This window comes from Polypterus senegalus, chromosome 4, assembly GCF_016835505.1.
Source record: "Polypterus senegalus isolate Bchr_013 chromosome 4, ASM1683550v1, whole genome shotgun sequence".
Taxonomy (NCBI): domain Eukaryota; kingdom Metazoa; phylum Chordata; class Cladistia; order Polypteriformes; family Polypteridae; genus Polypterus; species Polypterus senegalus.
In genome coordinates this window covers 123827917-123842751 of record NC_053157.1, presented here as the reverse complement: position 1 = coordinate 123842751, position 14835 = coordinate 123827917, and the positions used below count along the sequence as shown (strand labels likewise).

At 38.2% G+C, this 14835-nt stretch overlaps 1 protein-coding gene across 1 annotated transcript in view; it reads right to left on the bottom strand.

Moving 5' to 3' along the window:
• Nucleotides 1-5920: 5920 nt before the first annotated feature.
• aadat (aminoadipate aminotransferase) overlaps nucleotides 5921-14835 on the bottom strand; it is a 112061-nt gene continuing 103146 nt past the window's right edge. Inside the window, exon 14 of the mRNA XM_039751250.1 lies at nucleotides 5921-6484. Within this exon, the coding sequence (XP_039607184.1) occupies nucleotides 6443-6484 (42 nt within the window). The 3' untranslated portion in view covers nucleotides 5921-6442. The remainder of the gene's footprint in view (nucleotides 6485-14835) is intronic.

Genomic DNA, 14835 nt, shown 5'->3' with positions numbered 1-14835 from the left:
ATTAACAAAATACTAAAGAAAGGCATGCACAGAAGGGGGACAAAGTAAAAAATAAGCAGTTGTCACACATGTACAAGCAGGAGGCAGCTAAAGGGCTTACATAATTGTAATAAAACATCCGACTAGGGGGCGGCGGGGTGCACTGACTGTCTTTCTCAGTTTCCTGCATACCTTTCCCAGGAAATCCTACAAGTTTTCAGCACCTCTGAAGATGTCACTTCCAGTCCAGACGACGTCACTTCTGGGTCTGGTCCCTTTGATGACGTCACTTCCTATACAGGCCTTTAAAGCGGACATCTTTGCCACATATAATCAGTTCTGCTTTTGACTCGGTCTGGTTAATATCTCTATTACTAAAAAGCCTTTTGCAACCAGGGATATTATACGGGTGGCTGCCCCAAACCTTTTTATGATTTCTGGAAAACTATTATCACACAGTAAAACAACAATCCAAGGCCCTCTACAGTCATGGTCGTCTTTTTGTCAGCTCATCCACCAACACTAAAGTGCCAGCATACACTCTCTTTCTCTCCTCCCATCTTCCTGTTTTCCTCCCAGCTTTTGAACAGTCATAATGCACCTTTTGAGTGCTTCCTGAGGTCACTTTTAGTCACCACCACCCTGTACTCTACAGCACTGCCTTAGACACCGACGTTACAGTCGCAGTCGCATTGTTTTTACTGATGTGTCGTTCTAATTTGAGTCAAATCTAACATCGGGGAAATACAGTGCATCCGGAAAGTATTCACAGCGCATCACTTTTTCCACATTTTGTTATGTTACAGCCTTATTCCAAAATGGATTAAATTCATTTTTTTCCTCAGATTTCTACACACAAAACCCCATAATGACAACATGAAAAAAGTTTACTTGAGGTTTTTGCAAATTTATTAAAAATAAAACATTTGAGAAAGCACATGTACATAAGTATTCACAGCCTTTGCCATGAAGCTCCAAATTGAGCTCAGGTGCATCATGTTTCCCCTGATCATCCTTGAGATGTTTCTGCAGCTTAATTGGAGTCCACCTGTGGTAAATTCAGTTGGTTGGACATGATTTGGAAAGGCACACACCTGTCTATGTAAGGTCCCACAGTTGACAGTTCATGTCAGAGTACAAACCAAGCATGAAGTCAAAGGAATTGTCTGTAGATCTCTGAGACAGGATTGTCTCGCACAAATCTGGGGAAGGTTACAGAAAAATGAATCTGCTGCTTTGAAGGTCCTAATGAGCACAGTGGCCTCCATCATCCGTTAGTGGAAGAAGTTTGAAACCACCAGAACTCTTCCTAGAAATGGCCAGCCATCTAAACTGAGCGATCAGGGGAGAAGGGCCTTAGTCAGGGAGGTGACCAAGAACCCGATGGTCACTCTGTCAGAGCTCCAGAGGTCCTCTGTGGAGAGAGGAGAACCTTCCAGAAGGACAACCATCTCTGCAGCAATCCACCAATCAGGCCTGTATGGTAGAGTGGCCAGACGGAAGCCACTCCTTAGTAATAGGCACATGGCAGCCCGCCTGGAGTTTGCCAAAAGGCACCTGAAGGACTCTCAGACCATGATAACCAAAATTCTCTGGTCTGATGAGACCAAGATTGAACTCTTTGGTGTGAATGCCAGGCGTCACGTTTGGAGGAAACCAGAAACTGCTCATCACCAGGCCAATACCATCCCTACAGTGAAGCATGGTGGTGGCAGCATCATGCTGTGGGGATATTTTTCAGCAGAAGGAACTGGGAGACTAGTCAGGATAAAGGGAAAGATGACTGCAGCAATGTACAGAGACATTCTGGATGAAAACCTGCTCCAGAGCGCTCTTGACCTCAGACTGGGGCGACAGTTCATCTTTCAGCAGGACATCGACCCTAAACACACAGCCAAGACTTGAATCCGATTGAACATCTCTGGAGAGATCATAAAATGGCTGTGCACCGACGCTTCTCATCCAACCGGATGGAGCTTGAGAGATGCTGCAAAGAGGAATGGGTGAAACTGGCCAAGGATAGGTGTGCCAAGCTTGTGGCATCATATTCAAAAATACTTGAGGCTGTAATTGCTGCCATAGGTGCATCGACAAAGTATTGAGCAAAGGCCGTGAATACTTATGTACATGTGATTTCTCAGTTTTTTTTATTTTTAATAAATCTGCAAAAATCTCAAGTAAACTTTTTTCAAGTTATCATTATGGGGTGTTGTGTGTAGAATTCTGAGGAAAAAAATGAATTTAATCCATTTTGGAATAAGGCTGTAACATAACAAAATGTGGAAAAAGTGATGCGCTGTGAATACTTTCCGGATGCACTGTAATGGTAAAGAGTGCTCAGCTCAGTGCTAAGCATGTCCTGCACCAGTAACCTACATTGAAGATTCCAAAACTTTCAATAAATGTCAGCAGTGACACATTATGAAGTTCACGTCAATGAAAGGCTATGATGTACAGTCCAGTAATTTGTTTTAATAATTGTTAGGGGGCTTTGCCCCCTGCTCACTTTGCTCGTCAACCCCTGTTTTTGGTTTTCCAGATATACACTTTTAAGATTTTTTTTTTTTTGTTGCTATTTCATTAGTTTCACTTTTATTTCAGAACTTCTGTAAAAACAATAGTTGGAATCTTTGGAGTCCCAATATGCTGAATCTTTTAAATGAGGTCAGTGGGACATGTGTTTAATGACTTTGTACCATAATTCAGGATAGGTTTCTCTGTTTGGAATTTCGGCACAGACAAAACGATCTACATCATCAGCAGTTAATCATTTTTGCTGCAAAGTGACCAATAAATACATGTGAGGTAAACCCTGTTTTTGAAATTATCTGACTTCAAAGCCTTACAGTATTTACATACTGTACTTCTGACATATCACCTATGTCCATATATTCGATCTCTATTCGCCTTTTCATTATTTCTCCATTTCTCTTTGTTTGCGTTAATGCAATGTTTACTTTCTTTGTTTTGACACTGTCGTTTTTTTCTGCTTTCATATTCTGTATCTTGCTCTGCATGTGTTTCGCGTCTACGTTTTTTTTAGTCTTTTGAATTCCAGTTTTCATTATCTGTTACCTGCTCTGCATGTGTTTGGCCCTCTTGTTTTTTAACCTCTTTATGACGTTTTACTTTGTTTTCTACTCTGTCCTCGCTTTGTCTTGCTTTTTTTTCAAGGACACCTGGTCCGTGGTGATTATTTTCCCTTTTTCAAGTAATAATTTCCATTTGTTTGCACTACTGCGATCTTTCTTTTTTATATACTTTCTAATTTTCCTACTTTCATATTCTTTAACTTTCTCCAGATGTGTATAGCTATGTTTTTTTTTTTGAGCCTTTTGAATTCCACTGCTTTTATAATCTCTAACCTGCTCTGCATGTGTATAGCGCCAACGTTTGTGAACGTCTTGATGAAGTTCTACTTTGTCTTTTAATTCTGAGCCCGATTGGACATGCTTTTATTTCAATTTCACTTGTTCCGGACTGATAATTACGTTCTTTATTTTCTGAATTTGCACCTAGATTATTCTTTTTCTTTTTTTTCTCTCCAACGCTTTTGAGTCTCTTTTCTCTGCATTGCTTTCTTCTTCGCTTAGTCGTCGACATTTCATCTATAATGTATTGTCCTTATACACTTTATATGCGCTGAGAGCCCTGGATCTTGTGTGTGCTCAAAGCCTTTACACGACTGAGTGTTTGGCTGCCCGTGGTCTTATATGATATTGGTTGTAAGTAGGGCATGTCTTGCAAGAATCTCATGTTCTACGTCATCGGTCAATCTCATGTTTAAGGTCCCCGCAAGACACTACGTGGCCAATCTCTTTTGTCTCGTGGGTCTTTTAAATGTCTTCCATGATCATCATGTGAAGATCACGTCTGGTATCCCTAGTGTTTCTCTTCTGGATTTTTTTTGTTATAATAGAGAGACAATTTTCTTGCCTTCACAGTTTCCTTGCAAACTATAAAAAGTATTACATTTTATTCTCAGATCCACCAGCCAGGAGAAATTAAAAAAAGAGGACATATTTAACATAATCAATGTAAGACCATGAAATAACCACTGTTTTTAATTAATTCAGAGTGACATTAATGCCTGACAGTTTCTAAAAGTGTTTAGGTTGTTCCTCAGGTAGTGACATCAATTTTCTATCATTACTCACGTGACCACATTTTCCAACTCTGTTCTGGTGGGTGGGTTAGGATTCTTCCAGATGCAGTGTGCCCACAGTGTAATGTAACGTATCACAATACATGAATTGGTCATTAAGGAAGAACGCTATTTTAAAAAGTTTTATTACATAGATTTACATGTCATCTTTAACTAGTTTTGGTGTCTGAATGTGCAGGTTTGTAGATGACGGGACCTATGCTTTGATGGAGCAAAGAGAATCTCTAGTAACCAAGGCATTTGAGGGGAGGGCAAGGAAGGCATAGTCAGGAGCAGTTGTGATAAAGGAAGAAGTCGCAGTGATTTTGTGTTAGGTGGAAACACTCACCTCCATTCCCTTCCCCAATTAAACCAATATTAAATTTAATTTTTACAAGTTTAAGATTGGGTCTTTCATCATTCCAGAAAAATCTTGAGATAAGACTCAGCTAGTGGTTGGCTGGAGCATGGAGTGGATGCATGGAGCTTATAAAGTTACAATGGGGAGGTACAGAACCTATATTAAGTACTCACCCCTTTGGAAGTGTTAACATTTTATTATTCTAAAACATGTGGATTTACCTTGACATTTTTGACTCTGATAAACAGAAGAACACTCTTTAATGTCAAACTGAAAACAGATGTGTGCAAAGTGGTCTAAATTAATTACAGTACATAAACCCCTAAATAACTGATCACATTGCAGTAGACATGTCAGTATGTAGTAGATGCACATTTGGCAGCCATTGCATCCTTGAGTCTGTGTGCACAGGTCTTTCACGATCAACTTTTGCACATCTAGACACTGAATTTTTTCCAATTTCACTTTGAAAAACTGCTCAGGCTTTATAAGGTTGCATGTTGATACTGAGTGAACAGCCTTGTTCAAGTCCAGCCACAAATATTCAACTGGATTGAGACCTGAACTCGGTCGCCCAAGGACAATAACATTGTTGCTAAGTCACTCTTGTGTAGCTTTGACTTTATGCTTGGGGCTGGAAAAAAAAAATCTTCTCTCAAAGTACAGGTATTTTTGCAGACTGCATCAGGTTTCCCTCCAGGATTTCCCCATATTTTTCTGCATTCATTTTAACCTCTACCTCAACACGCATTCTAGGACTTGCTTCAGAGCATCCCCACAGCATGATGCTGCCACAACCATGTTTCATGGTACATACAGTATGTTGTGTTTTTCATAATGTGAAATGTCTGGCATGGCATTTAGTGTGATGGCCGAAAAGCTCAATTTTAGTCAAATCAGACCATAAAAGCTTCTTCCAGCTGACTCAGAGTTTCTCCTATGCCTTCTGGCAAATTCTAGCCAAGATGGCATGTGTTTTTTTGTTTTTTTTTAACAGTGGCTTTCTCTTTGCTGGTGCAACTGGTAGCATCTGTTGTATGTGTAGTCTCTCCAATCTCGGGCATTGTAGGTCATAACCCCTTCAGAGATCTCATAGGTCTGTTGGTGGCCTCCCTCAGTAGTCGTCTTCTTGGATGGTCAATCAGTTTTGGGGAGACTGTGTGCTCTGTGCTGATTTACAGCTGTGAGTACTGCTGGGGTCTTGAGAGGCAAGGCAGATATTATAATATGCCAAATCGTTGGAATAATTTGTCAAGTTAGCTGGGACCTACTAAAGCCTGCTTGATCATGGTGAACCAATTTATGAAAAATGCTCTGTAAACGGTGGGACCTTTTTTGGTAATTTCTAAACATTCAAACAAAGAAAGATCACATTTTTGAATATATTATTTCACCTTATGTGAAGCGCTACAAAGAAGCCAAAATGGAAAACTGAAAAAATGGATATTATGTATTTAATTTTAAAGAAAGAAAGCTGTAATCTTTAGAATGTTTACCTATTCTGGAGATTTACCATGTAAGAAGGGTGACCACAATGCCAGCTAATAAGTAAGCAACTTTGTGCAAACTTCTTTCAAGAACACAGAAACATAAGTGTGTGCTGAACTAAAGAACTGATCACTAAACCAGAAAGGCTCAATTGGGAACAAAACCAATTAAAACTTATTAGGGCTACAACTACATAACACCAGAATCCATATCCTTAACATTACCTTAAGATTAATCTGTGGATTACAAAAATATCATTGGTACAGTAAATATCCAGATAATCAAGCACATATATTTATGTTGTAAATAGTTTTCTTAATCCTGTTTCTAATGCCATGATTGTTAGTTCTCTTCAGTGTGAGCCCTTAGTCATGAATAGTGTCCTTTATTAAAAGAGCAATTATACTTGAGCAAAACCTCCACATTGATTTCATTTATTAATTTTAACTTGGTTCTTCTCTGAATACATTCTACATGGCCTCCTTGATTAACTCTGACAGTCTCTGAAAACCCTGAAAAGAAAAAAAAAACATGAAATGTAAAACCTAAACACAAGAATGATTTACATAACAGGTAAAACTAGAAAAATTGCAAGTAGCTGTGACAAAACAAAAACTTTTTTGCCAGTACATTTTTCTCACACTATATGGAATGTGATGCTAACCATATAATTCCTTGAATTTTCCTTGCCTGAGGATAGTGCATCTTAATTTGTGATATAATAATTTTACCAGCTGCTGCAGCCATAGTATACTTTAAATGTCCATCCATCCATTATCCAACCAACTATATCCTAACTACAGGATCACAGAGGTCTGCTGGAGCCAATCCCAGCCAACACAGGGCGCAAGGCAGGAAAGAATCCCCAGGCAGGGCGCCAGCCCACCGCAGATACTGTCATGGTGAAAAATTCATCATCAGAAGGCTTTTTACCTAAAAATAAAGGCTATTAGGACTCAGGATAGACAGACAGAGTTTCAAAGCTTTATTGCAATAAATCAACAACACGGACTCCACCCAATTCGGCCGAATGAGATCGAGCCCTGAACATTGCCATAATCGAAGTTTTTATAACAATTTCTTATCATTTTAACTTTGTTCAATGAGCTCATTCCGCACCTGGCTATACTGTCTATTGTTTTTCTAGTTTCTGTTTTTCTTATTCCTGATTGGTTCTTCAACTGGGCAGATGTCCTCTATTCCATATTTGGTCTTTCATGGCATCACTTCCTCCTCTAGCCTTTCAAGCTATACTATAATAGTGGCCTAAAGCTAAACTTTTATTAAAAAGAAATATTGTATATACTCTTCATTTAATAATTGCTTGGCATACTTGATTTGTCTTGATCTCTACACTAAATTTAATTTCTAATATATTCTTCTAATACTTTTGCTAAAGCCTGAATTTACCAATATTTTCTCTTCATGCATTACAGTGTGACCTTGCTTACAGTCATAGCTGATTGACTTTTGTAATTAAAATAGAACACAGCATAGAAAAACTATCTGAAAGTTAAGCATTGCACCAATGCTTGATTTGGAAAATATGCCTGTGCATTATACATTTAGAAGTGAAATTTTATAGTTCCCTTTTATAGTATCCTCTAGTGAATGAGTTACATACTAATTTATACCCTTTTGGCCCTGACATCCTAACACTAGTACATAAATATGCAGCCGTTTTTGTAAAGCACAGGTAAGTTTACAGCCATTGGAACTGGGCATGCTACTTAGTTCAGACTGTCGAGACTGGCATATACTCTGCGAAGCAAAGAAGTGAAAATGGACACTTTCGGACTGTGCGCACCACATATTAAGTAGCTTCCCTTTCAATTTTATTTCCTTAAGAAGACTGAAGTATTTGGCAGTTCTTATATAATAACAGTGATTTTTTTTTTTCTTTTCTTTTTTGAGCTTCCTAGACACCCCGACGGTAGAATATCTCACTAAATAATTTTTCCCATAAAAACAGAAAATGCAGGGCCAAAAGGGTTAATGAAATTAACAAAAGGTACAGTTGGTTGTGTGTTATTAGTTTAAGCAGATTGTGTTTGTCTATTATTGAGACTTAACCAGAAAAATAGACCACATTTTTATGCTCTTATTAATGCAAAAATCCAGTTAAATCCAAAAGGAATACAATGTTCTTTTGTAGCTGAATAAAGTGTTAAATAATACATCAGATGCAACATTTTGTATGCTTGTGGGAATCTCATACTTTTTTTTTAGTGACCTTTGAAACACACACAATAGAGATCAGTTATACTCAAGTTTTAAGATGAAATATTCAGTGTCTCAGGATGAATAAACCTAGCGTGCACATTTATGATGCCTATAGTAGATGGAGTATTTTACAAGGCAACATTTCCTTATTACACTTTTCACTTCAAAAATCTACAAAACAATTTAGACAAAGGTTATTTGGCACAAGTCCTTAAAAACAGTGATTTCAGCTGTGTCATATTACCAAAAGCTTTAATATGGTTTCACATATCTTTACATAGACAATACAGGGCTCATCATTATTAAATCGAGTGTAAGGGCTGAGGAAAAAAATAAGAAAATGGAATGAGCACTTTATCTGGGAGTGCAGCTGGATGATAAATTGGACTGGACTGCCAATACTGATGCCCTGTGCAAGAGAGGACAGAGCCGACTATACTTCCTTAGAAGGCTGGCGTCTTTCAACATCTGCAATAAGATGTTGCAGATGTTTAATCAGACAGTTGTGGCGAGTGCCCACTTGTACACAGTGGTGTGCTGGGAAGGCAGCATAAAGAGGAGGGATGCCTCACGCCTGGACAAACTGAGGAAGGCAGGCTCTATTGTAGGCATGGAGCTGGACAGTTTGACATCCGTGGCAGAGCGACAGGTGCTGAGCAGGATCCTGTCAATAATGGAGAATCCACTGCATCCACTGAACAGTACCATCTCTAGACAGAGGAGCAGCTTCAGCGACAGACTGCTGTCACTGTCCAGCTCCTGTTCCTCCCCCACACTATGCGACTCTTCAGTTCCACACTGGGGGGTTGGGGGATGGGTAAACGTTAACATTATACAAAGTTATTGTCTGTTTTACCTGCATTTTTATCACTATCAGTATGCTTCTGCTGAAGTATGTGAATTTCCCCTTGGGATTAATAAAGTATCCATCAAATCTATCTGTCATGACAGGACACATTAACTCACACCCACGTGCACTTATACCAGGCCAATTAGTTTAACATGAAAAAACTAAAGTGAACATGGAGGCACACAACCCCTCACCACACAGTGCCCATGCTGGGAAAGAAAAAGAGGTAACCAAACAACTGGCTCAAAGTCCATGCATAGTTACAGAATAGAAACAAAATGTAATAAATGCAAGCATATTTACATACTAATATATTAACATACCGTATAATGTAGTGTTGTGCTTCTATAAACATACAGAGTACTGATTACTGTTATACAGTACATCAAGCTCAATGTGGGTGGATGTGTGTGTTTGTTCTTTAAGGAGTTGCACATCATAGGTCCATTCTTAACAGAATTTTCCACACATCCTGTTTTTTCAGGTAGACACACTAGTCTATGTTGGAACCCAAAATTTTGATCCTGGGAATGACTTTTGAAAAGATCCTTTTTATTACAGTGAGTTTTTAAGGACAGTGCCTTTTCCTGGATTTTGAGCCTTGAAATAAATTAAAGAACTGCAACTGGCAAATTGTCTTCTGCTGCCAAATAGAAGTTAGATAATTCTACCTTAAAATTACTCACCTGGACAATGGCAAGTCCTGGTGCTAGTTCCTAATATAGTGGTAAGAGGCTTTCAAGAAGCAGTCAGAAGTACTAATGTCACAAGATACTAAATGTAAACTAAACTAAGCCAAAAGGGGTAAGCACAAACTGGAAAATTAATAAGCAGGCAAGAGATCAAAAAGTAAATGAAAACATGACAATGGATGAAGTCAGAAAATTAGGCACCTTCTACGGAAAATATGACTTTGCTTTGAAAAATCTCTGGATTCTAAAGGATCTTTAAATCAACATCCTTGTCAGAATGAGCAGTATGCTGTAGGAATAGCTACTTTATCTGGGGAGGCGGAAAGCAGAGCATCTCATGGTGATGTCAGTTGGGCTCTCATGCTCACTGAGAACCCCCTCTACTATGCAGTTCCACACCATGACCACACACTTTAAAATATTCTAATGTTACTAATGCTGAAATCTCAGGAAAATTAAAGTATGATGAAGTGAATTTGAAAAGGTTTGTGGTTTATGCTCCAAAACTTCAAAAAGGCCCAAATCCTTCAAACAGGCTTAGTTATAAAACTCAAACAGGCCTGACACGTACACTGAATTGCTTATAGGAGAGGGAAGCTGTAAAAGGCACAACTCCCCACCAAAAAAAATTTTTTTTATATATTTTATTAAGTAAAGAAAAGGTACAAACACAAAACTGAAAAATCATACAAAACAACTAAACAAATCTGTAATCCAAAAAGTAAAAAAAAAATAAACAAAAGAGGAAACAAAAACTTTAAAGCCAAATAAAGATTAAACATTTTCAGGCCTTTAGATAAGCAGCCTCAACAGCTGCTGTGTAAGGAAGCGCTACACCCTTTGGGCTCAAAATGAAAACAATAAATAATGATACAAACTAAATGAACAGAACAGACGAAACAAAGAACATCTCAAAGTGATTCTTAAATAAGAAAATGTTAAATAAAAAATATACACAAAAAGTAATAAAACAAAAACATACACACAAATCACAAAAGAATTCAAAAAGAGTAACAGATGGAAAAAAGGCTAAAGCCACATAGGAAACCCTGGAGCAACTGTAACAAATGGAGGATGTGAAAACAAATTCTACACAAAATAAACCTCTGTGGCATTAACCCAATTGAAAAAAGTACTTGGCAAGTCAGGAAACTTGCAGCTCTCTGGAAATTATGGCTATTGTCCATGATTTACTGTAGATGGTTTTAAATATTGACCTTAAATGGAGTCTCTCATCAATGCCATATTCATTAAGTAATATAACTTTGCAGTATTTTTCATGTAGTACTAGGGTGTTGTACCATGTTAGCCATTATGAATGTAGTGAAAAGTCAAGCAAAATGACACCTTTTATTGGCCAACCAAAAAGATTACAATATGCAAGCTTTCGAGGCAACTCAGGCCCCTTCTTCAGGTAAGCTGTAATAATCAGTATTTTCCATGAATCTGGAAACATTAATAAACTAATTTTGCATACTACTCCCTTTGGTTTTGGACCTCACTAAGCTGCATATATTTGTTGAGGAATATTACTTTTTAAACAAAAGCCTGAGGCATGCATTTCAGTAAAATATGTTTTTTAATTACATGACTTTCAGTCCAGTGGCAAGCTATCAATATTATGCAACACATTAGGCTGTAAATGGTTACTGAACCACAGAGAAGTCAAAGTACAGGACATTCAGTGTCCTTCATTGAGAATATGTAAAAGACATGATTATTTGGAATAATTCGGTTCTGCCAAACTGCACGTCAGGACATAAAGCTACGAAGAACAGTTGTGGATGCTTCAATAATGTGTAGGTAACAGGGAAAAGTTTTTTTTTTTTTTTGTTTAAGGGACAACAATACTAAAATCATAATTATTTTAAATCAAGCATTTAACTTACTACTATTAAAAGTTGCACTTGCTGTTTTACTATTTACAATGACCTGTAAAAAAGTAATAAAATTGATAAGCTTGAGCATAAAATGTATTAAGGACATTTTAATTTTAGAGAACGACAGTATTTTAACACTTGGACTAAGTTATATAAATACAGTAGAGTCTCGCTTATCCAACATTCTGTATTATCCGACGTCCCACCGCAAAAAACGCATCAATCGGCAACAAGAACTGTAAGTTGCGAGCGTGAGCGTAGTCTATTTTTAGATGCTAAGTTCATTTTTTCAGTTACATTTTTCTGTTGTTTTGTTGTAAAACATGATTACAGTGGATTATGTGGCCAGCCCTCTCTGGCGTGTGTGCGTGTGTGTGTATGTGTTCGTGCGCGCCTGTGTCTCTCTCGTGCACGTGTGCATGCGTGCGCCTGTGTGTGTGTGCGCGCACGCGTGTACTCGTGTGTCTCTCTCTCGTGTGCGTGCGTGTGTGTGGTGTGTGTGTGTGTGTGTCTCTTTCTCACGAGCGCGTGTGTCTGTCTGTGTCTCTCTCTCTTGCTACACAGGGAATGCACAGGGAGAGACTGAACACATGCGGAAATCATCGGCGCGCACAAACCGAAAGGGAAACTGGCTCGTTCGTATACCTAGTGTGTGGTCGTGAACAGATGCAAAAGTTTGGCAACTTTTTGGTCATAACCCGATTTGTATGTGTCCAGAGACGTTCGTGAAATCGGATAAGCGAGACTCTACTGTATGTGCAATCGGGGTCCAGCAGAAGAATCTCTGGGAACACAACTCTTATGTAGCAAGACCTTAACAAAGGTTTCTTTTGGTCTCTGTTATGCTTATAACACATCAGTAAAGTGGTTATTCATCTTTGTGCATGGCATATTAAGAGTCTTTGATATGCTGGATTTACATGTCTTATACTGAAGTTTTCAATATCAAGAGAAATATTTCTCACTTAAGCCACTTTCAGTTTATCCAAAGCTAATAACCATGTTATTGATGTCTTTTCAAGTCTTATTAACACAAAAGTAAGCTCTTGTTACATATCAATAAATGGGTAAAAGATGCATTTTTGCAGTATCTAAAATAAAAAAAAGTGTTACTGAATCTTTTGTTTATGTAGTGAGACTTTAGAATGACCTCACTTTGCATTAGCAAAGACGTTTTAAATATGACCCCCTTTGGGCCAATCTTGTACAACCTGCTAATTATGTAAATTGAGAAGGTTGACTGTTAAGACTCAGAAATATCTATGTCTGTTTTATTTGTTTTCAACAGCCATGGTTATATTAAAAAAAGTTTGAGATAAAGTATATATTTATGGATCAGATCACTGTGGAGAATCACATAATACCCATTCAATCAAGAGCCACAAAATAGTGTGGGGGGCACACTTTAGAATATATTATTTGGACAAATATCTTGGTTAGAATGAAGAAACAAGCTTCAACCCTGGGCAAAGACAGTCAAATATATTAAATGAACTTTTATTTTTGTACTTGACATGGAGTGAAACATACTGTAGTTCACCAGTGGGTGAGAATGAAATATAAATCCAACACTTTAAAAGCCGAGAAGGGAGAATTAACTTAACAGGAGACTAAAGAGAAAGCAATCGCATTCACCCTTTGTTTATTTGTTGGCACCTACACTTTGGCCATCCTATGATGGCTCTTCATCTTTTCTTTGACCTGCAAGGTTAATCCCTCAGTGGGCAGAGAGACATTTGTGAGCAAAAATGTAGAAATGCTAAAGTTTATGATAATATTTTTTCTGTGTTAGTATGTTTCCTGGCCCTCTAATATGAATCTATCCAATATCACTAGCTGATTAGGAGCCTGTTTAAACAATAAGCCAAATTAATCAAAACAAAACCTGTTAATTCCAGATATCATGCAGCTAAAATGGGTGTAGCCTGAGCCAAACTGCATTTAAAAGATGTGGCTAAAGGCCCCAGACCTAATGTAGGGCTATCAGTGATAAATACAACAGGAATTACCGACTCCTTGCAATAGCAAGAAGCCAAAACATTCAACTTCTAATGCAGAAGTAAGCACCTTGAACTGTATGGTATACCCCATATAAATATAATTTAAAGTGAAGTAAGCTGTTATTGTATTTCACATGTGTTCTTTGAGGTTACATATAGGACTAGTTGTGGATCATGGCTAGTTTACAGGAGAAACAAAGACTGGCTGAGAACAAAAGAGAAACAAATCATTGTGAAAGGGACATTTTAATGAAAACAGAAGAGACAGATGACTAACAAGACCTTACATAAAGGATTTTCAATGCAGAATGAATATAATGATGAGTATACTCTATTTCCCTTCCGAATGTACATAGTGGTCATGCACATTAATATACATTATGTCTTCCACTTGCATAGATGAGTTATGGGCAGCACATTAAAAAATACACCCTGTTAATCTATAAGAAATTTTAAGTAATCTCTGGGGTTGGATTCTTGTTCATCTAGGAGGTTGTAAACAGTACAAGGCTTGAGACAGTATTATACTGAGACTCGAGTAGATATAGTCTTCATATACAAGGCAGTTTTGAAACACGGTGAGAAAGGAATTCAGAAATCAAGAAGAAAGAAATACTTCTTGAAAGATGCAGATGTGAATAGGTGTTTTGCTGAAGATGACAGATAATGAGTCGAAAGATCTAACCCTAGAAAAACCCACGTACAACTGACTGTGGCTGAGGACTGGTTGTTGTAGATTAACGCAAATCTCTGCAAACGTTTGTCCTTGAGACTTGTTGATAGTCATGGAAAAGGCGAGTATAAGTGGGAATTGTGTGCATTCAAATTTAAAAGGGAGATTGGTGTCAGAAGGAAGGAGAGAGATTTTGGGAATGAAAATTGTTTCAGAAGTTCGGAAAGCGAACAGTTTGCACTCAATAATCTCTTATATATATTTCTCTTCTGGTTCGCCCTGCTTCCTCTTCAAACCCGGTCCCCCCTACACACAGCCCACACGGCATTTCTCGATTCCTATTCCTTCTCTTCCAAACCCTTCCCCACGCTGCCTGCGGCCTCCCATGCACTCCAACGCCGCTTTTCTTGATTCCTATTCCTCCTTCAGACTACCATGTTCCCAGCTCCTCTCTCATGACCCCATTGGTGTCACGTCACTGCCCTATATCTAGCCTGACCGCGTAACCTTTCACTTCGACGGTGACGTGTGTGGGCTGCGTGGGG